Source organism: Oryctolagus cuniculus, chromosome 8, assembly GCF_964237555.1.
Source record: "Oryctolagus cuniculus chromosome 8, mOryCun1.1, whole genome shotgun sequence".
NCBI classification, from domain to species: Eukaryota; Metazoa; Chordata; class Mammalia; order Lagomorpha; family Leporidae; genus Oryctolagus; species Oryctolagus cuniculus.
This window is the reverse complement of record NC_091439.1, coordinates 16668113-16692376: the sequence shown is the minus strand read 5'-3', so window position 1 is coordinate 16692376 and position 24264 is coordinate 16668113. Positions and strand designations below refer to the sequence as shown.

The window sequence follows — 24264 nt, the reverse complement described above, 5'->3', positions numbered from 1 at the left end:
GCTTCCACCTGAGGAACATAGACCCTTTAGATATTTGGTGTCTGTTGGGTTGATACTGCTACTATATTTTATTTTATGGCTTTATTGAGGGCTGAGGGTCTTCAGTGTGGCTGGGAGGGCAGCCTCTGAGCTGAGGGCTTGGCAGCTGTGGCTGATGTTTTATAAATCACCTGGGTATGAATTGCTTCTCTCCATGGCACAGGTAGCTTTACTCAATAGAAAAAAAGGCTGGCAGAGTAGCAGCCCCTTTTAATTAACATTATTATTGCTGATATATGAATGGCATTGTCGGGACATGAAGGGCTCCTAGTCTAGGTTCCACAAAGGGAAAGAGAAATTACGAAGGGAAGTCAGAGGGTATTATGAACTGATAAAATCTTCAAGACATTTTATGAAAAATGTAAATGGAAATCTGGAAAGGTAATTTCATGAGCACAGGCTATTTTTGAACGTGTGAAAATATTTGCAGTCATATGTTTCTGTTTATGTAGTTTGGAAAAGAAAATTGAGACCAGCATTTTGGCATAAATATAACCCTCTGTGAAATTTAATGGGATACTTGTGTTTAGTGTTTCATGCTGGCTACCTCTTTGGGGATGAAGAGCTGTGGTACTGTCTATACCTAGTAAAGGTAATTATGCTTGTTTAGCTTCGGAACGAACTCTGGGAAATAACAATGATTTGCTATTGCTTTTACTTAATTTGAGAAATTTTAAATTTGAAAAATCTTATTCTGTAAACATAAAGGAAAGATTTACGACCTTTGTCCAAATTTGAAGGATTGAATAACTTTTGGCCCTGGTTTATCTTGAATGAACTCCAGCTCCAGCGTTGTTGGTGTTGGTGTAAACAGCGTCCTTTGTGCTTTGGTGGCAGATTTTTCGGACCCCGCCCGATTCCACACTCCCTGAGCCCATCTGCCTGTCAGCATCGCCCCCAAATGCTCCACCGAGGCAGTCGAAGAGACAAGGCCAGAGGACAAAGAGACCCGTGGCTGTGTACAATCTCTGTCTGGAGCTGGAGGATGGTAAGATGTTCATTATATCTTTCTGCTTGGCAGCCTGTTGAGAGTATAGCATACCATATGCCCTCAGGGCAGGCCACGGTTTCCTATCCTCTCTGTTTTAGTCTCCTCTTCCTTTAAGATTATAGTTTTCCAGAGTAACAGGAAGGGTGAAGCTTCGTGTCAGGGAGAAGATGCAAGTTTCAGTTTCGTGTTTGTCTTTGTTATGCATGCTTTTTTTTTTTTTTTTTTTTTTTTTTTCAAAGGCAGCTTACATTTCTTTTTTGGGAGACTTGTGTGACCTCCTGTGAGGTTACATAACACTGAGACAAATGGAGGGGGAACTAAAATTAAAGCAGGTCTCTTAGGAGCAGAGCTGATAGAGTCTAATGTTAAATGAATCTAGATTAAAGGCACAGCTCTCGACTGCCCTGGGGTTTCTGGCTCCTGGGCCTCACCGGCCTCCGTTTTATGACTTTCTCATAAGGCAGAGCACTTCATCACAAAACGGCAGCCGTGGCAAACGGACCTGCCCGCCAAGGCCGGGCTCAGCGAACTGGGCAGCAGAGGGACTGCAGCAATGGGAAGTTTCCGGTGTCAGGACAGCCAGCTTGCCTCGATTTTAAAGAGAGCTCGGAAATCTGAATTTTCAACACACAAAACAAGGGAGCCTTTTAGAGGCCACCGAGAGCCGAATTGCGGTCAAGGGGTCCTTGGTATGGAGAGGAAGGTGATACTGGCCTCAAAGCCGGCCTCTCCTGCATGCCTCTGGAACTGTGACTTGTGGGGCTCCCCTGCCTACTGAGACCATGTCCTGAAATAGAGTTGAGTTTCCATTCTGCTTCCTCTTTTCATCCTCCTTGTTGTTCTTGAATAGCTTTCGTTTATTTTCCTTTTGAATGACTGAGGTTATATTGGTTTGCAGGTGTGAGATGCTTGTCAAAGGGAGAGGGAGGGATGAGGGAGGGAAACACATACAATACTTTGAGTGTGGTCAGCTAGATGTTCAAATGGCAGCCAGACGGTCAAGCAGTGAGTATGCAAAGACCATGCATGGAATGGGCAGCTGTCCTTAGCTGGCTCCGAGGTGTCTGCAGGAAGACACAGAGCCCCCTGAATAACGCTGGGGCCCGAGACTTCCTGGCACTCCTATGCACGTATGAGACAAGTATTGGTTTTATTTATTTATTTATTTGTTTTAAAACCTCATTCCAAGACCTGAACCAATTCTTTCTTTCTTTCTTCTTCTTCTTTTTTTTAAATTTATTTATTTATCTGAAAGGCAGAGTTACAAAGAGGTAGAGGCAGAGAGAGAGAGAGAGAGAGAGAGAGATCAATCCTCCATCTACTGGTGCACTCTCCAGATGGCTGCACCGGCCAGAGCTGCTCCAATCCGAAGCCAGGAGCCAGGAGCTTCTTCTGGGTCTCCCATATGGGTGCAGGGGCCCAAGGACTTGGACCATCTTTCACTGTTTCCCAGGCCATGGCAGAGAGCTGGATTGGAAGTGGAGCAGCCAGGACTTCCACCAGCACCCATATGGATGCTGGCACTGCAGGCAGCGGCCCTGCCTGCTATGCCACAGTGCTGGCCCTAGTATTGGTTTACTGCCCTTGTTTTTCAGAGTAAGGTTTACATCGTCAAAGTCAGTTTGGCATCTCAGAACTTACTTTTCAACATTACTTGCAACTTCTAATCCCAGTTAACTTTTTAATTCTTTTTATCACTTTCACTCTTTCTCAACAGAGCTGCTAAAAAGGAGTAAAACTGACTGGTTTGAATTGCACCTTCTCTTACATCTCACTTGTCCTCTTGTAGAAGTGGTAATAAATAGTGAAACGAGCAGGTGTTGGGAGCTAGGAGGGGGAGAAAGAAATCAAGAATAATACCTAACACGCTCATTGTCCTTTGAGTAAAATGGAATTGACTACATCTTATGAAGGAGATATGAAGCATAATCACATGGACTTTTTTGGTATTCTTAGCAGTAGAATCTGATCAGATTTTTGTGTGAGTGATTGTTAGTGGATAAGGAGTTTCTATAATCATATTCAGTGCATATTTTATATGAAAACTCAAGTGGTGTGAAATCATAGCTTTCCTAATTTCTAAGAGATGCAATCTTAAAAAAAATTTATTTGAGCGACACTGTGCATAGAACGTTAAGTCGTTGCCTGCAATGCCATCATCCCATATGAGTGCCGATTCAAGTCCCGGCTGTTCTACTTCCAATCTAGCTCCCTCCTAATCTGCCACATCTCCCATGTGGGAGATCTCGAAGAAGCTCCTGGCTCCTGGCTTCAAACTGGCTCAGCTCAGGCTCTTGCGGCCATTTGGGGAGTAAACCAGCAGGTAGAGGACCTCTGTTTCTCTCTCCCTCTCTGGGTCTTTTTTTTTTTTTTTTTTTTTTTTTTTTTTAAGGTTTATTTACTTATTTGAGAGTGGGGGGAGAGAAAGAGAGACGGAGAGATGGAGAGAGATCTTCCATCCATTAGTTCAGTCTATAAATGGCTGCAATGGCTGCTGGGCCAGTCCGGAGCCAGGATCCAGGAGCTTCTTCCAGGTCTCCCACACGGGTGCAGGGTCCCAAGCACTTGGGCCATCTTCTGCTGTTTCCCAGGCCATTAGCAGAGAGGTGATCAGAAGTAGAGCAGCCAGGACATGAACTAGTACCTGTATGGATGCTGGTATTGCAGGTGGTGTCTGAATCTGCTACACCACTGTGCCAACCCTAGTATAATAATTTTTTAAAATTAAATGATTTTAGGAGAAAGAAATCATCAGTTATTGAGCTAACTTATTTTTTAAGAAAAAAGTTTATTCTCATGAAATGATATGTGATCAGGTTTTAGTTATTTATTTATTTGCGGACGTAATTTTGATCTACTGTATACTCACAGCCTTAAAATTCAACAAGTAAAAAGTAGGAGAATTACAGTTCCACAGGAATATAAACAAGGGCTAAAATCGATAATCATATCACAAAATGTCTGTTTCATTCCTATATTTTTTTGTATTCTATATTAACTGCCACTATCAGAAAAAACATAATATTTATCTTTTTGAGCCTGTGATATATTATTCTACATCTTAGGTTTTGTGAAGTATTGTTTTAAATATTTATTTGAAAGGCAGAGTTGTAGGGGGGGAGAGGGAGATGAGTGGCAGGGGGAGCTATCTATTGTTCCATCTTCTGTTTGCTGGTTCACTTCCCAAATGGCTGGGACAGCCAGGGCTAGGCCAGGCTGAAGCCAGGAGCTCCACGTGGGTCTCCCATATGGGTGCAGGGGCCCAAGCATTTGGGCCATTTTCTGCTGCTTTCCTGGGCCCATTAGCTTGAAGCTGGATTGGAAGTAGAACAGCCAGGACTCAGCCCAGTGCAATGTATGAAATGCAGGCAGTACAGGTGGCAGCTTAACCTGTTGTACCACAACTCCAGCGCTTATGAAGTATTTTATAACTTTACATTATTCCTTCTTGATTGTAGCCTTGAGTTTGTTTTTGGGTACTTGTCAGAATCAGGAAAGCCTGCAAATTTGGTCATTGTAGTGATTTTGTTTTACCTTAGAGGACATCAGATAATAGAAAGCAGTTGAAAACTGTTATCTCCACTCCCTGCCGACTGCTACGAGTTATTTGTAACTAAGCTTTAGTGAAACTCAAGTTGTGTGGAAAATAAAAGAGCTATTTCAGGGAGAATATAGTAAGGTCTGTATTTTGTCATTGGCATAAGTCAGATATCATATTTTTCACCCAAAAATTGGGAAATACATGGAGAGGTGGTAAATCTGCTTTTTCAAAAGGAAAGGATACTAAAAAGCTATTCATGTTTCTGAAAGTAACTTAGCGTATTTAATTCTACCCCTCCAAAAATACACATATTTAAGATTTATTTATTTGAGAGAGAGAGAGAGAGAGAGAGAATATCTTCTATCTTTCTATCTGCTAGTTCATTCTCCCAATGATCACAACAATCAGGGCTGGGCCAGGCTGAAGCTAGGAGCCTGGAACTCCAATTGGGTTTCCCACACGGTTGACAGGGGCCCATCTTCTTGGAGGAGGCCCATTTTCTAGGAGGGAGCTGGATTGGAAGTAGAGCAGCTGGGACATGATCATTGCTCTAATGGGATGCTGCTGTCACAGGCAGTGGCTTTACCCACTGTGCTATAATGCTGGCTCCCGTATATAAAACTTAACTTTTTATTGTTCTTTTTTTTCTCCCTCCCCCCCCCCTCCCTCCCTCCCTCCCTCCCTCCCTTCCTTCCTTCCTTCCTTCCTTTTTTTGTGGTTGTAATAGCCTTGCTCACCTAATTATCAACAGTATTTGAAGATTTCAAAAAGTTGAATCTATTTTGGGTACTTTTTCTTATTGAGATTAGTAAAGTCTTTGCCATAGTTATCTAGTATGGGTTAAAAATGTGCGCTATAGACAACTTTGGTTGGCTATTTTTATTTAATTTTCTGGTTTAAATGAGTTCAATAGGAGCTTTCAGTGGAAATATCTTCTTTCTCCTTGCCTTTTACTCATTGCCGTATAAGTTACATTTCACTTAATGAAATCTCAGGACAAATATTTTTTGCTTAAGAGCTAGGCGAAGTGTCTGCCAAGATTCGAGGAACCGGATTGGATGGCTGGAGAGTTTCCTCAGCTGTGTGATTTGGTTACAAATTTGGTATTTGAGTGAAGTGGTTTGTGGTATGCTATTTGTTCTATATTGAGTATGAAACTGTGTGATACACCAAATAGCCAGTCTTGGAAAATGCCCAGAATGGGTTTCAGTTCAACATCAGGGAGATCAGAAAGTCCTGAGCCCACAGTCAGTGAGCCCATTAGCATTCTCTGGAAGCAGAGAATCCCAGTCTGTGTGCAACAGGAGCGAAGTCTGCTGCTGCTACCCGTGGTTCTTCCTGTGCCCTCCTCTGATTGAGAGAAGTTTAACTACAGACGCTTCCTGTCTGCACTTTGATAAAGACTTCAGTTGGTATTTGCACATTTAGCAGTTTTTTTGAATTACAGCAGCTTTTAAATCTTTACCGAGATTCTCATTTCTTTATTATTTTGTTGAAGCCACATTGTTCATTTTCCTATAGCATTTAATAATCTCATGGACTTCAAAGCTGAGTGGATTTGGCTCAGTTTGGAAAGAGCAAAATATGAGTTAGGCTGCTAAGTGTTAAAAAGATTAAAAATCAAAGGTTTGCTTTCATTTCATTCTCAAGTTTTCCTGTGTTTTTATTTCCTTGAAGCTAGTAGTAAAGTAACTTGAACAGTGTTAAGTCTATGTTGAATTTTTTCCTGCCCACCCCAAATTTTTGTCCTTACTGGCTCTTATGTAAAGATGGCTGTCTGTTTATTGTAGTTGCTCCAAATGCAAGAGAAGATCCTGATATCCTCTGTGATAATCAACTAATAACCTTTGTTGTTTTTCATTCAAGGTGAAGGTGTGGCTAGTCGGGAGAAGTGGGTTGTCAGCTGAATTTTGACTAAGCTCTCTGTTCCTCTGTTAGCTCTAATTTTAAACAGCACTAGACATTTATAGGACTAGTTTTTATATGTCTGATTGTATAATTTTGTGCCTGTCTTCTTTTGCACATAATGTAGCAGTTTGCTTATTTAGACAACTTAAAAATACGATTTATCGTGAATTGGAAACAAAATCATCTTGTAAGCTCATTGGCAGGATTTTGTATTATTGTCGTGTTGGCTTTACGTGGGGATTATTTGGTATGCGCTTTAACGTTTGGATCAGTGATGTGCTGCAGGCAGCACATTTGGTTACACATGCGTTCCTTAGTCCTGCAGTGTGCACACAGAGCCCTATAAGCAAAACGTGAATATCTTCACGACTGTTAAGGGGGAGAGGGGTACACAGTGCAGCATCTCTGTCTATTCTAAGTGGCAGCCTGTGCCGATTGTGTCAGTCTCTAAGGGCAGAATAGAGCGGACTGGTCATGTGATCCAGGTCCCTTCACCTGAATAATTTGGAGTCAGAACTTTGAATAACTACCTAGAATTTAAATGTCCCCTGTCAGTGCCAGTAATGTTGAAGATATAAACTAGGCACCTGAGGTAGGTCGAAGGAATTTGGTTCAGTTCTGAGGCATGAGCAAGAGAATAGAAAACTGTATGTGGGGCCAGCGCTGTAGTGCAGTGGGTTAAGGCCACCACTTGCAGTGCCGGCATCCCATATGGCCGCTGGTTCAAGAACCAGCTGCTCCACTTCTGATCCAGAGCTCTGCTATGGCCTGGGAAAGTAGTTGAAGATGGCTCAAGTCCTTGGGCCCCTGTACCTACGTGGGAGACCCAGAAGAGGCTCCTGGTTCCTGGCTTTGGATTGGCCTGCCTATGGCTGTTGCGGCCATTTGGAGAGTGAACTTGCAGATGGAAGACCTCTCTCTGTTACTCTGTCTTTCAATAAATAAAATAAATCTTTTTTTTCTTTTTTAAAAAGCTATTTACGCCGGCACCGCGGCTCAATAGGCTAATCCTCCGCCTTGCGGCGCTGGCACACTGGGTTCTGGTCCCAGTTGGGGCACCAGATTCTGTCCCGGTTGCCCCTCTTCCAGTCCAGCTCTCTGCTCTGTCCCGGGAGTGCAGTGGAGGATGGCCCAAGTGCTTGGGCCCTTCACCCGCATGAGAGACCAGGAGAAGCACCTGGCTCCTGGCTTCGGATCAGCACATTGCGCCGGCCGCAGTGGCCGTTGCAGGGTGAACCAACAGAAAAAGGAAGACCTTTCTCTCTGTCTCTCTCTCTCACTGTCCACTCTGCCTGTCAAAAAGAAAAAAAAAAAAGCTATTTACAGGTCAGTGTGAGGGGTTTGTGAATGTGGATTTTTAATTCTCAAATATGGAATACTGTTAGCCGTTTGCAGTTTTTTCTGCCTCTGTTACAAGTGATTCTTATGCCTATTAACTTTTAGGAAGCTCTGAATTCTGCCCACGCAGTTTCTACTTCCCATCCTGTTCACTGCCCAGTGAATGAGTGCCCGGCAATGGACCACAGGCTGTGAGAACTCTGAGGATGGGAACTCCGGGGCTGTGGAATGCAGGGAAGATTTTAAGGGTGTGTGGAGCTGAGCTCTTTTGGTGACTAGGTCTGATTCAGTAGCTGAAGGAACCGCTAAGCTAAAGCCAGCCCAGCTGAGCTCTTTTGGGACCTGGGTGGCATGGGGTTTCAGTGAGGAGACGGGCATGCATGCAGGTGTGCCCGCGGCAGAGAGCCAGAGCCGGTGTGAGAGTGCGGAGGAAGCCACCTGATTAGAAGTCAGCAGGGCTGACAGCATCATTGGTGACAGATGGGCCAGATGTGGTTCTGCCAGGCCTGGGCAAAGGCAGCCTAAGCAAGGAGAGGCTAGTAAAAGTCTGGCCTGAGGAAGATCTATTCTCATTCTGTGTTCATGGGAAAATTGCTTATGCCCCCGAAATCCCTACAAAATCTTGGTAATGATAGTCTCTCTTGGTGAAGGTGGTTGAAAAAGATAAGGTGATTAGCGTGTTTAGCACAGTGTGTGGCACACGGTAAGTGCCCGAGTGCCAGCTGCGGCTGCTCAGTATCCTGCCAGCCAAGAAAAGGGTACCGTATGTTTAAAAGGATGAGAGGAACCACTGAATATTTTCCGGCAAGGGAGAAGTAGCAATTTGGAAATAGTATTTAAGGAAACGTAATCTGACTTAATCGGCCTGTTGGCATCAGGAAGGCTGTGGTAAAAAGCTGGTTAAGTAATCGAGGCTTAGGTTGAGGTGAGCTTGAATTAACAGTAGGGAGGGAAAATAGAATGGGTGTTTGGGAGAGACATGAAAGCAAGTTGTTGGGGCTTCTGGTCTGACGAGAGGGGAGATGAAGGCTAATGACAGGTCATTAGCCACCACCGAGGCTCAGAGGTGACTGTGTCATTGCGTTGATGTCTTTCGTTTTGGCTGTGAGCTTTGTTTTCTGGCAGTTGTAAACTATGTAAGCCACCTTTCCATCAAAAAGAACTAGGTGTCATTCTGATGGTGTGTTTGGTACTTTCTGTAGGTAGCTGCTTTGGAAAATAGATTTGGTAAAAGTAGCATGTGGTGTGCTGATAGAAGTTGTGTACATGGACAGTCAGTGGAGAGGAATACTAGACACTTGCTGAAATGCATTGTCTTCTTGGAGAAAGAGTACTCTCTTAATCATGGATGAAGCTGTGTGCATGTTTCTCTTACTTGGCCACACAGACATATATTCATATACAGATTCATCTTAAGGGAGGGAGGCCGCCTCTGTCCTAGGGGACCATATCTGAGTAGAGGTCAAGGTTAGCTTGCTTATGCGAGGTCTCTAATCTCAGTGCCCAAGAGAGCATCTTAAGAAAGCTTCCTCATGAAAAGTTGCTCTGGAAGTCAGTGGTGGTTACCCTGTCCTACGGTGTGAGCAGGACACCTCCCCTAAGTGGGACATGGAGATCCATGTGGGCATGGGTTTTCAGGACATTCTGCAGCTGTGGATGTTTCCTGATAGACAAATCTGATGAACCCGACAGCAGAATTATAATCAGCCCAGTAACTGCACAAGGCAGATCTTTGTCTTCAGCTTCAGCTTTGCAGTCTTTCTCCTCTCCATTCCTTTTTTTTTTTTTTTTTTTTGCATGACATTTCATGGGTGGCCTTTGGATCGTAACTTCCTGAGTGTGGAGGCCTCTGGCCATGTCCTCAGGCAGGGCTGTGAATCCTTGACATGGAACGATTGTGTTGTGAAGTTAAATCTAAGACCGGGCTGGAATCCATGACGGCATATGTAGATGGATTATTTCTTAACTCACTTTTACAGTGGTGAGATCAATGGGTTGGAAAAGGCTGCCACAGGTCCTAGGGCTGTCACTGCGTTGCGGCGTGCCTGGAAGTCAGGCCCAATGCCTACCACACAGGTGTCGTCCCCAGAATGCTCATGGAGTTCGGCCCCCCTGGCGCTGGTGACAAAGCACACGGCAGCTTCTGCTAGGACTTCCTCTGCAATGTTAACTCGGCTTCTGTGTGGGATGCACGTTTCCCCCTTCCTCTGGAGGAGAAAAGGGGCTTACTTAACGCCTTTCAAAAAGTACATAGCTGCTTCTGTGGTGAAAATAAGTTCATGGCAGGTAACTGGAATGTGCAGAAGAGAGGAAAATTCTTTAAAGCCTGTCTCCCTGTGGAGTGGTGTTTTTTTTTTTCTTCTTCACTTCTAATAGCTTTTATTTTAATTTCTAGTTCTGAATTCAAGCAGCTGTCACTGTCTTTATAGCCGTCTTTGAAACTCTTAGAGCGTAGGAGGTAGCCAGGCTGTCTAAGAAACATCCTTTCAAACCAACCGAAGTATTGTTTATCCTGAATGAAATAGAATTTTTAAGGCTGTCAGAAGTGACTGATTTGAAACATTTTCTTTGGTAGCCAAGAAGATGAGCAGAAATCTTAAAGAAGTTCTTATCTTGGGGTAGTCAGTTCCAAGTGACTTCTCAGAAGACCCTTACGAACCATTGGTACAAACTGCCATGAAACCAGGGTGTTGTCTACAATTAATGTAATGAAACAAACGGATGGTCAGGCCATGGTTACTTAAGGAAGCTTTAACAGCTTTTGAGGAAAAAGAAGCAGTCTAAGGTTGAGTCAGCTGTGGAGAATACTCCTACTAGTGTTGATCGTGGGTTATCTCTGGTTGGCTTTTATTAGCTCTGGGTAGCAACCTTGCAGCCTAGCTCTCTCCAGATAAGAGTACAGTGGCATCTTTGGTTGAGAAAAAAAAAAAAAAAGATTTGCCGAGCTCACTAAAAATGAGTCATTGAGTGGCATTTTGGATCAGCTAGTACTGTAAAAATCAGCTTGAAATGTGCATATGGGCATGCTTTTATTGTTCTCTTTGGGTCAGAATAGAAATAGCAATTATTTCTGTTGCTTATCTTAGGTTTGTGCGTGTTAAATATCTACTGTTTTTCTTCAGTTTAATAGTGAATGTAAGAACATGACACAGAATTCAGAGAGAATCGTGAACAATTATAAGTTAACTTATTATGTGATGGGTTGTATTCTTATCTATATTAAACTTGGATGAGCCTCAGACAGTTGCATCAGTCGGGTCTCATCCTCTGTTCAGGAAACTGAGGCACAGAGTTGGTCAGTAATTCATCCAAATCTCACAGCTGGTCAGGAGCAACGTTGGGATTGCTTTGTACCGTGATTCTGGAATCTGGTTCCTTACCACAATGCTAAACACAGGTGCTGCGGTCCACAGTCCTCCCTTTCCTGGAGTTCATGGACATCCGTTTTCTCGTGAGTCCCTTCAGAAATACTTCTGCTCATTTAGAACAGTATCTATGTCGATTTATTCTTGTATTTTAAGCATGATCCTTAGTGTCTCTGTTTAAAACAGTAGTGGTCTGGGTACAGGAGCTGAAGAAGGAGGAGCTGAGATGACAGTGGCTTTGAACCTGGGACACTGTTGCGAACATGAGGCCTCCAGTGGAAAGGCAGGTGCTCACGTTTTTGGGAGAAGCGGGTGGGAAGCGTGCTCTTTACTTCAGTGGTACCAAGTGCTGTGGAAGTTTTCTTTTATCAGGATTCATGCAACTTCTGCCTCAGTGAAGACATCTGGTCTTGGGGTAGCTGTTGTGAGGATGCCTCCAGCACCTGATTCTTGAACAGGTTGTTGGGGTTGGAGAGTACACAGGGTCAAGAATTTGATGTTGCCTGGATATGTCAGATTCTGTTGTTCGTTTTCTTTTTTTCTCCCTTTCCTTCCCTATCCCTCCATTTTTATTTTCCTTTTTTAAAAAATTAAGGTCGATAATGCATGCCTAGGTTAGAAAAATCAAAAACTACAAAAGGACATAATAGTAGAAAGACTGTATTCCATTCCATCCACTCAGTCCTTACATCTGCAAAGGAGATCTGTATACACTGATATTAACATGGGAGTACTTTATCAAGTTTGTGGAAAATGGAATTAAAAATAAGTTTATTTTGTTATAAAAATTGTTGAAACCATGCATAATTTTTTTTTCATAATATGGATTTTCCATGAACTTTTTAAAGACTCCTTATTTGCATGGATTTAACAATTGTCTTGCAGCAAAATAAGGCATTCATTTGAGGGAGGGGAGAAAGAAGGGAAAGAAGGGGAAAGGGAGGGGGGTGGTTCAAGCTCCCACTCACTGGTTCACTCTGCAAGTGTTCTCAACAGCTGGGGCTGGGCTGGGCTGGGGCTGTGGGCTGGGGCTGTGGGCTGGAGCCAGGAGCCGGGAACTCAATCCAGGTCTCCCGTTGGGTGGCAGGGACCCAACTACTTGAACCCTCATCTGCTGCCTCCCAAGGTCTTTGTTAGCAGGGAGCTGGAGTCAGGAGCTGGGAATTAAGAAGCTAGGCCAAATGCCTGCTTCTTAAAAGTTAATTTCATTTTCCACAGACTTTTCAAAGTGCTCTCATAGGCTGAGCTACATAAATTTTTCATATCTGAGGGCTAAAATTTTCTAACATCAACAATTTAAAAAAATGTTTTTCATTTTGTATGTCAAAAATGTAAATTGGGGCCAGTGTTGTGGTGTAGCAGGTTAGGCTGCCACCTGTGGGGCTGGCATCCCGTTTGACCACTGGTTCTTGTCCCTGCTGCTCCACTTCCACCCATCTAGCTCCCGACTAATGTGCCTGGGAAAGCAGCAGAAGATGCCCCAAGTGCTTGGGCCCCTGCCACCATGTGGGAGACCCAGATGAAACTCCTGACTCCTGGTTTTAGCCTGACCCAGTCCTGGTCATTTTAGCTAATCTGGGGAGTGAAGCAGTAGATAGAAGACTTTTTTCTGTCTCATCCTTTCTCTAACTCTGCCTTTTGAATAAATATATAAATTGTTAAAAAATACTAAATCACTGAGGATTTCATGTAGTTCACCCTATAGTTTCTGAAATCCTTGCAGAGATGAGATTCCATCTGGATGGAGAATCGCTGTTGTTATTAAGACTATGGAACTGCTGTCTGTATGTCAAAAATAATGGAATATCAGCAATTTCATCCGGTTTAACTTACAGTTTCTGATCTGTCCTTCCTTGTGTTTGTAAAAGCAGATTTGAGCATAGATCCTTATTTACTCCTCATGCACCAAAGAGCCAGTTGTATGCCTTTATTTATGTTTTAAAATTTTATCATAGAAGTGGAGCTCCCCCTTTGCTTTGTACACTGCTGTGTAGCATCCTATGCATCCTGTTGTATGAATGTATGCAGAAGAGGACCTTGGTCCTGTAGCCACCAAGAATCACATGATGCAGATCCTTTCCTGACCACACACAGGCTTCTAGCCTTCCAGCAATGATAAAAATTTTCGTATAGAAATCCTATATATGGTAGGCTTTCAAATGAAGAACGCATGTTACAAAATGCTGGAAATAATTTTACTTTTCAAGCAAATGCAGTGTAAATAAATGTATAGCATAGGAAGAAATCCAGAAAAAAATAATACAAGATAGTATACATTCCGTAGAAACCGTGCTTCAGGTTTTGTATGTTTCCCTGGGCTGGCAACGTACAGTGTGATCCCCTTTCCTAATGCTTTCCCCCTTTCAGAAATTGATAGCCTGGTTGCTATGGCAACCCATCATCTAGAAATTGATTGTGGTCCAGAGCTGCACACCTTCCAGAGGCCCGTGTGCTGTCAGCTGTATACATTAATGGTGAGGACCCACACAGCCATTGTGTTTCTCGCTTCCTGTGTGGTATTCGATCAATTCCATGAGATAGTCATTGCTTCATTCTCAATAAGCTTTGTGTTTGGTGATTTTGCCCTACTGTAGGCTAATGTAAGTGCCCTAAGCCTGGTTTAGGTCAGCCAGGCTAAGCTAGGATATTCAGTTAGCTTAGTTATATTAAATAAGCTTTCCACTTAGCAATACTTTGAGCTTTTGATGGATGTATTGGGAAGGTATCCCCATCGTAAGTCGAGGAGTGTCTGTAATTATTTATTTATTTATTTTTTGACAGGCAGAGTGGACAGTGAGAGAGAGAGACAGAGAGAAAGGTCTTCCATTGCTGTTGGTTCCCCCTCCAATGGCCGCCGTGGCCGGCGCGCTGATCCGAAGGCAGGAGCCAGGAGCTTCTCCTGATCTCCCATGGGGTGCAGGGCCCAAGCACTTGGGCCATCCTCCACTGCACTCCCTGGCCACAGCAGAGAGCTGGCCTGGAAGAGGGGCAACCGGGACAGAATCCGGCGCCCCGACCGGGACTAAAACCCAGTGTGCTGGCACTGCAAGGCGGAGGATTAGCCTATTGAGCTGTGGCGCCGCTGTAATTAGTTATGACAAGTAGTTATCCTCAGGGGATTGAGAATGGTGATTTTCTCTATATGTCATTGCATTTCCTACCTTTTTATATAGTGTATTTTTACACATAGATGTACACACAGATGGTAAAATTACATACACAACATGCGTGTATCTATGTGTAATTTACAAAAGTTTCAGCTGAACTCCAGAGCCACCTGTATTTGTTCTTGGTGTGTGGGGTGTAAGTTTTTTATCTGGAAGCAGAAGGAATGAAAAACAGCCATAGAAAAAAGGACTGTGGAGCCCCTTAGGTTACATTGAGATCTTTTGAACCAGTTGAGAATGATGACCTGTTAGTGCTTAGTATTTTCCTGTTAGACTTAATGTATCTTTCACCTTTTACTTGGGCTGTTCTCTGAGTCAAATTGTCCTAGCATTTTAATCGCTATTAGTGGAAATACTTAGGTGGCAAAGAATTTTATTGCATGGTAGACATGTTTGCGGTTAAATTTGGATTTAAACTAACCTGGATCTAAATCCCTGTTCTCTTCCTGATGACTTTTATGGTCTCAGCAAATCCCTCGCTAAGCCTCACGAATTTGGGCAATAAAACTTTGACATGGTTTTTGCCAAGAACAACTGAATTAATGGATGTAAACTGCCCAATAAGCAGTAAATACCCAAGAATCTTAGCTTATATTTTCTTGAGGGCCTATTGTATGAAATAAGAGGGCTTCGAATACATTTTCTTTGGTATGCTTTCTATGAAAATGTAAAAAAATCTTACTTTGGGTTATTTTTGTCCAGCAAACTGCCTGGGCTTATTGGTTGGTTGTTAGTGTCTTATTCTGGCAATGATAATAATGAACATTCTTTAGGTGACAGGAATAGCTAAGAGAGGATGGCAGATAAATATCTAGGAGTCTGGCTGCTCTTGCGCTCTTTAGTTGGGCTACAGTTTGTGTTGTGAGTACAGTGCTCTCAATTTCCTGAGCTGTCCAAGTGGCAGGCTTCCCCAGAAGTTTATGGAAGACAGTTTGATTCCGTATCTGATAACTTTTTAGTTCCAAAGGATAATAGTACGGGATATTTTTTCCTTGCTTATGTACGTAGAAATCTCAGTGTCTAAATAATGGCAGAGGACTGAGGTTATGTTATAAAAATGCCTTTTGCTATACACAGCAAAGCCATTTGCTTTGACTTCTGTGACATTGCTACTGAACTGGTTTGACTTGTTTCCTAATTGAATTGCTACTGAATTCTCTGGACCTTCGCAGGTAGCAGAGGTGATCCTGAAGGTTTAGCCTAACGCCCATTCAACTGAGGCTTTAACTTCCTAAAGGGACTGTGTTTTTGTTGTGTGATTGATTATAACACAGCTGATTATCTCATCAGCTTTTCCTAGCATACAAATTTGCATAGTCTAAACATCCAGTGGTTTTTTTAAGGCGAGCATTATGCTTACTTTTTAAAATCTGGGCAATAAAAAATTTCAATCTACTTCCTAAGTTTGTGGCACTTTCATTACATCGTTTCATACCTTGATGTGACATTTTAATTTATGGTTCAGGAGTTGCCTTTTCTCTTCATTTGTGGATCTATGTGCAGTTTTGTTTTTGTGCTTTTGGGTTGTATTACCTGAGTGAATTATTCCTGTGTATCTACTGACTGTTAGTCTGTGTGTTCTTCAGCTTCAGTATGGTTTCCATTGTGGTTTGCCTGATTTCATGAGGGCAGAATGAAGTGAGAGGAAAGGGAACGTTTTGCTTCCTGCTCAGGATGTCTTGACTTGAACTTCACTGTGACTGAGAATTGGGGTGGGTGGGACTTCAAGAACCTCCCCCTCTTTTTGGCAATTATAAACTGTGTCTCAGTGCACCGCCACCAATGAGCTTGCTTGCTTCAGTGGTCAGTTGGGAGGGTCAATGCTGTCAGTTGCCTCCTGTTTTTCTCCACCGTAAAATTGAAGGAAGATTTTGTGATCAGAGAATTGCTCCAGTTTTCTGGTGGTAATCACTTGCCACCTTCTACTCTTTGGACAGTAAAGAAGAATTTACTTTGAATGATAAGGTTGGATTTGCTATTGGAAGACAAGGTATCCATTATATTCATAATTTTAAAAGTTTAATTTTGAAGTCAAACTTGGAGTTTCATAGTGTATCTTTAATTTGTTCTCTAAAAAAACTGTATATGTGTGTCACGTGTCTCTACAGGTATTTATTCCAATTAAGCTAAACCAATGTGTAAGATAGCAAGATGTAATCCTCCGGCATAGGTTCTGAGAATGCAAGTAACTATTTGGCCTGAAGAATCTGAGAAATATTCAACCTTAATTTTTGTCTTGCTTTGCACTATCTCTTTCTAAGAGATCTTACCTGTCTGATTTCACCATTAGTGGTGTTTACTTAGGAAGATTCTCTCCCTCAGTTCTTTGGCTGTTTAACTTCAGGTTGACCATGGGAAGATGTTAAATGAAATGCCAGATTTTCTGTGGGTGATTGGGGGGGTCATTAAGTTTTGTATCTGACTACGCCTCTTTCAGTCATGCCGACGGCTCAGCCTTGCAGAGTTCTTTTCTGTACACCTGTCATTCCATTTGTATATTGTAGCTTCTAGTTAGAGAAGATCCTAGAATCCCATGACATTCTGGTCCAGGGAAGTATCAGAATGTGTTATGAAAATAAAGCCTGTTTATTTATTTATTTTTTTTTGCACAACCAAGAAATGGGCTATTTGGAGGAATTCAGTCTTAGATCATCAGGTAGATAACACAGGTGGTTCTGTGTTGCTTGAGTGCGGCCTTCTCCCATTTTCTTCAGTCTGGTATCTGACTGCTCCAGTTTCTGAAAGTCGGTAATTATTGGAATGCTACTGCTAGGACAGGGTGTAGAAGCAAACACTAGGCAAAATCCTGAGCCCTCTTTAGAGCAGTAGTGAGTGTGGACTGTTCTGGACATGAATCCTTCATTGAGTTGGAGGTCTTGAGTGTTCCACTGGCCATGGTTTCACCAAGTAGCATGAAAGCAAGCAGATGAGACTCTTCAAAAAACTCAGGGAAAATGGGATTGAAAGATAAGTTTATTTTGATGAGAAAAAGTTCTGAAATCCATACACTTAAGAGATTCTTCAAAGGCTCATGACAAATATGTATTGTGAAAAAAACCTATGCATGGATTCCAAAATTACTTTGCTCTAAAGTAAATTTATCTTTTAATTCCATTTTCCAAGAACTTTTTGAAGTATTCTTGTGCTTCTGAGATTTAGGGAGGATGGATTGGGCTTACAGACAACTACAGTATCAGGATGTCCTGGTTAAAAGCAGAATTTCATACCGGAAGGGCTGTTTTGTGACCTAATATGACACTTCTCTGATATTTCATTTCTTATGAGTCAAGTAGTAAACTGTGATCCATATTAACCACATTTTAGGTTACAGCAGTGTTTGGTGCACCCTATTCCTTTTATGCATTGGATCACTGAGGGGTGGGTGGTGCTTTGTCCTTTGATTTCTGTTAGTCTTAAAATTTGGTTGTTGCTTCCCATCCCATCTATTGTGTTGGTCAGAGCTTCTCACGAACTCCTGGATGGATTTCACTTTATTAATATTAGGGTCTTCTTATTTATATTAGGTTTCATTTTATTTTATGTTAAGGTAGCTTGGAGAGGGGAAAAATACATTTTGGCTTATTCTGGTTTACATTGATCATTGTAGCACTAGGCACTATTTCAAAGGATTATTTTATTTTGTTGAGAGTGAGGTGGAGTGAGATACCGAGATCTTCCATCTACTGGTTTACTCCCCAAATGCCGGCAACAGCTGGGGTCAGGTCAGGCTGAAACTCAGAACAGGAACTCAATCCAGGTCTCCTATGTGGAGGGCAGGGAACTAACTACCTGGCCACCCCCTGCTGCCATCCAGGGTTCTCATTACCAGAAAGCTGGAGTATGGATCAAAGTGGGACTCATATCAGGCACTCTGATAGGGGATGCGGGTGTCCCAAGTGGCATCTTAAATGCTATACCAAACACCTGCTCCAAGGCACAGTTTCCTCTCCTCTCCTCTCCTCTCCTCTCCTCTCCTCTCCTCTCCTCTCCTCTCCTCTCCTCCCCGCTCCCCTCCCCTCCCCACTCCCCTCCCCGCTCCCCTCCCCTCCCCTCTCCTCCCCGCTCCCCTCCCCTCCCCTCTCCTCCCCCCTCCCCTCCCCACTCCCCTCCCCGCTGCCCTCCCCTCCCCTCTCCTCCCCTCCCCTGCTATCTATCTATCTATCTATCTATCTAAACTTATAGCCATGGAGACTTTGTTTTAGTAAAGCTGGAATTATGTTGGAATGTGTATGAATGTGTTCGATGGATCTGTTCCTGTCGCAGGTCACCATTCTCCTTTTCAGTGCCCCCACTCCCCTGGGTAGCATTGGGACGAAAGGCCGTTGTGGTTAGAAGATTTTATTGTGGTCATAATACCTGCCACATGGTGGAAAGTAGGGCATGCCTCTCTCCTGCTTTGTGCAAAGGTTGTGCTTTAAACACACTTATGTAAGTCAGCAAAAACCAGCAGCTCTCTTAGTGAGAGTCTCCGGTTTGAGTCTCCTTCCATTGACTCAATGCCAGAGCTGTTGGTCTTTCTGCCACTGTGGCTGCTACTGGAGATGTGTTTCTTCCAGGATTTCCCTTCTCTCTTCTCCACCTCCTGAGGCCTCTTCATATTTGCAAACGGAGCATAAATTCTTGGTGCTTTATGCCTCCTTGGTGACAACATCACTGTCACAGATACATCTATTGGTCTAAGAAGCTGAACCATTCTAAGCAGGGAATGATATGTTGTGATTGTGTAGCCCTATGTTAAAAAAATTATAATCGACACATAAAATTGTACATATATGTGGAATACCAATTTTGATCCATGTATACATTGTGCAATATTTAAATTGGAGAAAGCATATTTTTCTCCTTAAACGTTTGTCATTTCTTTGTGGTGAAAACATTAAATATCCTTTCTTTTGACTATTTTGAAATACACAGTGTGTTATCCTTCTCTGAAGTTGCCCCACTGTGCAGAACACCAGAACTTATTGCTGGTATCCGAGTGTAACTTGGTACCCACTGAGCAGTCTTTCTAAAAGAAGACTCAGGGTAACAGAGAGACGAATCCAGGCTCCCGGGAGAGGGACACGTGGTAGACATTAGCCCCAATAGCTTTGCTTGTCCCCTTCTGTAGGAAAAGTACCCCAAATTTTGGTTAAACCCATCCTCAAAAGTAAAATAGATGTTACTTAGTCTTGGGATTTATTTCACTGCTTTTAGAGTGAGTTTCAATATGTCAGATTACATTTTCTCTTTGAAGGCCACAGTGATCTTGGAGGTTTTTTTTTAATCCTAGAAACTCTTGCATACCAGTAATTGTGAATAATTAACAGGTGAGAGTATTAGCTTTTCACTGTATGGGGTATATAGCTTGTGTGTAGTAATTACAGTATAAGAGTTAATCTTTGAGTGAGTACATTAAAATAAATAAAAGATATCAAGTGTATTTCAGTAAATTCTAAGTTCATTGAGTCTGCACATTGAAATTTCATTTGAATATTTTAGCACTTGTGATGACTATTCTTTGACAAGCAATATATAGGAAAATTGTCTGTTTGAATTTGGCATGAAAGTATTCTGGACATTTTTGTTGCCTGATATTTTAAAGTCATTCAGTTCTCTTTTGTGTATTTTTTGCTGTCTGACAAATTATGATATGAAATTTTTTAAATCATTGTTCTGTTTCTCAGTTTTTTATTAGGATTTTCTTTGTAATAATACTTGTCTTATTAATATATGGAAAACATAAAACATTCTTTTGTTCATTAACTAGTAATTATTCTGAGGTTTTGATCTGAAAATTTGCATATATTCATGTTTTAGAATTTTTTAAGGATTTATTTATTTGAGAGAGAGACAGAATGAGATATCTTCCATCTGCTGGGTCACTCCCCAAGTGGTTGCAATGGCCAGGGTTGAGCCAGGCACTTCACTTGGGTCTCCCACATGGATTCAGCCATCTTCTGCTGTTTTCCCAGACCATGAAGAAGCAGGGAGCTGGATCAGAAATGGAACAGCCAAGACAAGAAATGGCGCCCATGCAAGATGCAGGAGTTGCAGCTTAACCTGCTGTGTCACAGTGCTGGCCCCATGGCTTTGGAATTTTTAAACACTTTATGGCATTCCTTAAAAAATATATGCTCTTGGGTTTAGACATTTAGCCTGCTTAAGATGCTTGGGTCTCATGTCACAGACCTGGGTTTGATTCCTGACTTTGACTCCTGACTGTAGCTTCCTGCTAATACAGAGCCTGGGAGGTAATGTGGATGGTTCCAGAGTTTGGGTTCCTAGGCCCGGCACTGTGCCACGGTAGGTTAAAGCCCCAGCCTGCAGCACCGGCATCCCATATGGGCTGCGATTTGAGTCCCTGCTTGCTCCTCTTGTGATCCAGCTCTCTGCTGTGGCCTGGGAAACCAGTAGAAGATGGCCCAACTCCTTGGGCCGCTGCACCTGCGTGGGAGACCAGGAGGAAGCTCCTAGCTCCTGGCTTTGGATCAGCTCAGCTCTGGCCGTTTCGATCATTTGGGGAGTGAACCAGAGGAATGGAAGATCTCTCTCTCTCTGTGCCTCTCTCTCTCTGTGCCTCTCCCGCTCTCTCTCTCTCTCTCTCTCTCTGCCTCTCCTTCTCTCTGTGTAATTCTTTCAAATAAATAAAATGAATCTTTAAAAAAAAAAAAAAGAGTTTGGGTTTGGGTTCCTGCCACCCAATGACCCATTTTAGGCATTTGGGGAATGAACTAGCTGATGGGTATTTGTGTTCTCTCTCTCTCTCTCTCTCTCTCTCTCTCTCTCTCTCGGCTATTCATTAGACACTTATGTGCTTGTTCAATTGTCTTGTCCTTTTGTTAGTATAAAATGACCCTCATATGAATTAATGGTGAAACTACTACTCAAACAGTGCTGTATACTTTGTGTGTTTTTGTGGGTGCAGTCTGTTGAAATCTTTATGTAGTATATACTAAGTTGATCTTCTGTGCATAAAGATAATTGAAAATAAATCGTGATGGAGCCGGCGCCGCGGCTCACTAGGCTAATCCTCCGCCTTGCGGCGCCGGCACACCGGGTTCTAGTCCCGGTCGGGGCACCAGATTCTGTCCCGGTTGCCCCTCTTCCAGGCCAGCTCTCTGCTGTGGCCTGGGAAGGCAGTGGAGGATGACCCAAGTACTTGGGCCCTGCACCCCATGGGAGACCAGGAGAAGTACCTAGCTTCTGCCATCGGATCAGCGTGGTGCGCTGGCTGCGGTGGCCATTGGAGGGTGAACTAATGGCAAAGGAAGACCTTTCTCTCTGTCTGTCTCTCTCTCATTGTCCACTCTGCCTGTCAAAAAAAAAAAAAAAAAAAAAAAAAAAATCCTGATGAAGAATGGGATGGGAGAGGGAGTGGGAGATGGGATAGTTGTGGGTGAGAGGGAGGTTATGGGGGGAAAAGCTGCTATAATTAAAAAGTTGTACTTTGGAAATTTATATTTATTAAATAAAAGTTGAAGAGAAAAAATGATCCTCATAGTTTATTAGGATAATTAATTATCTTTGTTTTGGTTTATATTTACCTAGTATATCCATCATTTATTCTTTTATTTCTCAACTTTTCTGTGTCTTTTGTAGCCAACATATTACTGGATTTAAAAATACCTCTGAAGAGTCATTGTCTTTTAATTGGTAAACAATCCACTTTACAATGTGTTATGATTACCATCATGTCAAGACTTCTGCCTTCTTGTATTATTCATTTAATGAATTTTGAAATTTTTTCCATTTTTTTCTCCTTCCTCTTCAAAAAAGGCTGTCTTCTTTTGTTCCCAATAATACATATTCTGTTTTTTGTTTCTAAAATGGTTACTTCATTTCAAGTCTTAGAGTCTTATCTGTTGGTTCTTTAATTATATTTTCTCCTCAAACCCCAATAAGACAAATAATTTAATGAACTCAACTTTCTCTGGTCTCCTCCTTTACTTTCATATTGGTATTTTCTAGAGTTTTGATTCTGGATTATCTTGATTAATTTTTTTCCTTTTGTCCTATATGTTCTTATTTAAGCCAACAGTACACATACCAAGTTAGCTGGACATGCTGTGCTACTGCTTTTATTGAAGTACTGGAGGACTATCTGTAAGAGCATTGTCAGCGTAGTTCTTTGGATGGCAGACCTCGGGGGTTTCATGTCTGATATTTTGTTATTCCTTCACATTTGAATGCTGCTTTGAATATGCTGCTCTCTCCTTTAATATGTAAAAGCAAATTACTTCAGTGTATTTTGCACTTAATGCTGTTGAGAAGCCTAATGTTTTTCTGGGTCTTTTTCCTTTTTATGTGGTCTGTTCTGTCTGAATGCTTTTTTTCCCCTTTGTATTATATATAAATGCATATGTATATATTTGTATACCTATATATTTATATACATTATATATATACATATTTCTATGCCTATGTACATCTTATATATATGGATGTATTATCTTTAAAGGTAGATAAAATGAGAGCTCCCATCTGCTGGTTCACTCCCCAAATTCACAACAGCTGTTCATTCAACAACAGCTGGGTCTGGGTGGGGGCCGAACCTGTGAGCCCAGGTTCCAGTCCAAGTCTCCTGTACAGGTGGCAGAACCAGATTACTCAAGTCATCCCCACTGCCTCCCAGGATCTTCATCAGCAAGAGAGCAGGTGGAGTCAGGAGTTAGAGCTGGGTATTGAACACAGGCACTCTGGTATGGGATGCAGGTGTCCTAACCCACATACGAACCACACTCTGTAAAGGCCCGTTCCTGCACTGGATGTTGTCAGGGGATGCAGTAATGTGTCTTACGTGCAGAACTTCCCTTACCCGTCTCTTTAGCACTCAAGTCCTTTAGACTGGAGCATTAGAAATTGCTTTAATTCTGTGGAGTAGGTCACTATTTCCAGTGCACCTGGTGAGTGGGATATTTGGTCATAGATTTTTTTGCTCTGTTTAGTGTGGAGAGGCTCTCCTAGGCACATGGACAGCCTGGTTCAGCCCCTGCCCCAGGCCTGGGAACCCCCCAGTATTTAGGTGTCTGGCTGGTTCTGTAGGTTTCCACTGATCTTAGACTCCTTAGCCTCTGCCTTGTGTTCCTACTGGCTTCTGTGTATTTCCTTTCTGTTTCTGTTCCACAGAGTGTTTGAGTGCAGTTATACTTACTTAGTTGTCAAATGTTATTTTAGCAGCTTTGGTCATTGTTGTTGGGCATTTGTGGGAGGAGGAGAGGGTTTCCACTTAAAATAGCATTGCCAGCTTGACTGGAAATTTCCCGAGTGGACTTTACCTAGGCTCATGACTGTGCTGGTCTAAGTGCAGCTGCTTTGCTCTCAGTAAAGCTTGCTTGGATCCTAGTGGTTAAGTGTTTGATCATGAGCAGCCTTTAAGACTTCTCCGACAGGAAGTGCATTTGTGTACCCAGGGAGCCGGCAGTCGCAGCCTGCAGCTCTCTTGCAGCCAGCCAACCCCGTAACTTTGAAACTTGCTGGAAGGCAGTCCAGCTAGTACATTAGATCTTTTCTTTCCAAGCCTTTTTCTTGCCTCTTCTCCTTTTCTTCCATACTCTGTGAATGCGTAAGCCAGATGTTTCAGAACGGGGAGCAGGGGATGATCTTGCTGCTCTGGGGACGGGTTGGCTGTCTGTGGTTTCCCCTGCCACACAGTGTAGGCTGAGGGGAAGAACGGCAGGGAGGCGGGTCCAAGGCAACCATCTTTGGCTTCTTAGCTGTTAGGAAATATATTTAAGAGGAAGAGGAAGAAGAAATGAGATGGAGAGGAAACTCAAAGCTTTGTTCCTTCCAACAGTGCAAAGGAAGTTCAGTTTAAATGAAATACCCAAGAATAGCTTGGCAACAACAACAAAAAAGTTTAGACTAAAGGCTCATCAAAGTGGATTCAAATTAAGGATATATCTGTCCTCTGTATTCTTATATAAGGTGAGGTGA

At 42.6% G+C, this 24264-nt stretch overlaps 1 protein-coding gene across 5 annotated transcripts in view; it reads left to right on the top strand.

Annotated features, from left to right (window-relative positions):
• ARHGAP10 (Rho GTPase activating protein 10) overlaps window positions 1–24264 on the top strand; it is a 362697-nt gene that overhangs the window by 306116 nt on the left and 32317 nt on the right. For all 5 annotated transcript variants that reach the window (XM_051819397.2, XM_070047462.1, XM_070047463.1 and 2 more), the window contains one exon: window positions 877–1027. In XM_051819397.2, the coding sequence (XP_051675357.2) occupies window positions 877–1027 (151 nt within the window). The remainder of the gene's footprint in view (window positions 1–876; window positions 1028–24264) is intronic.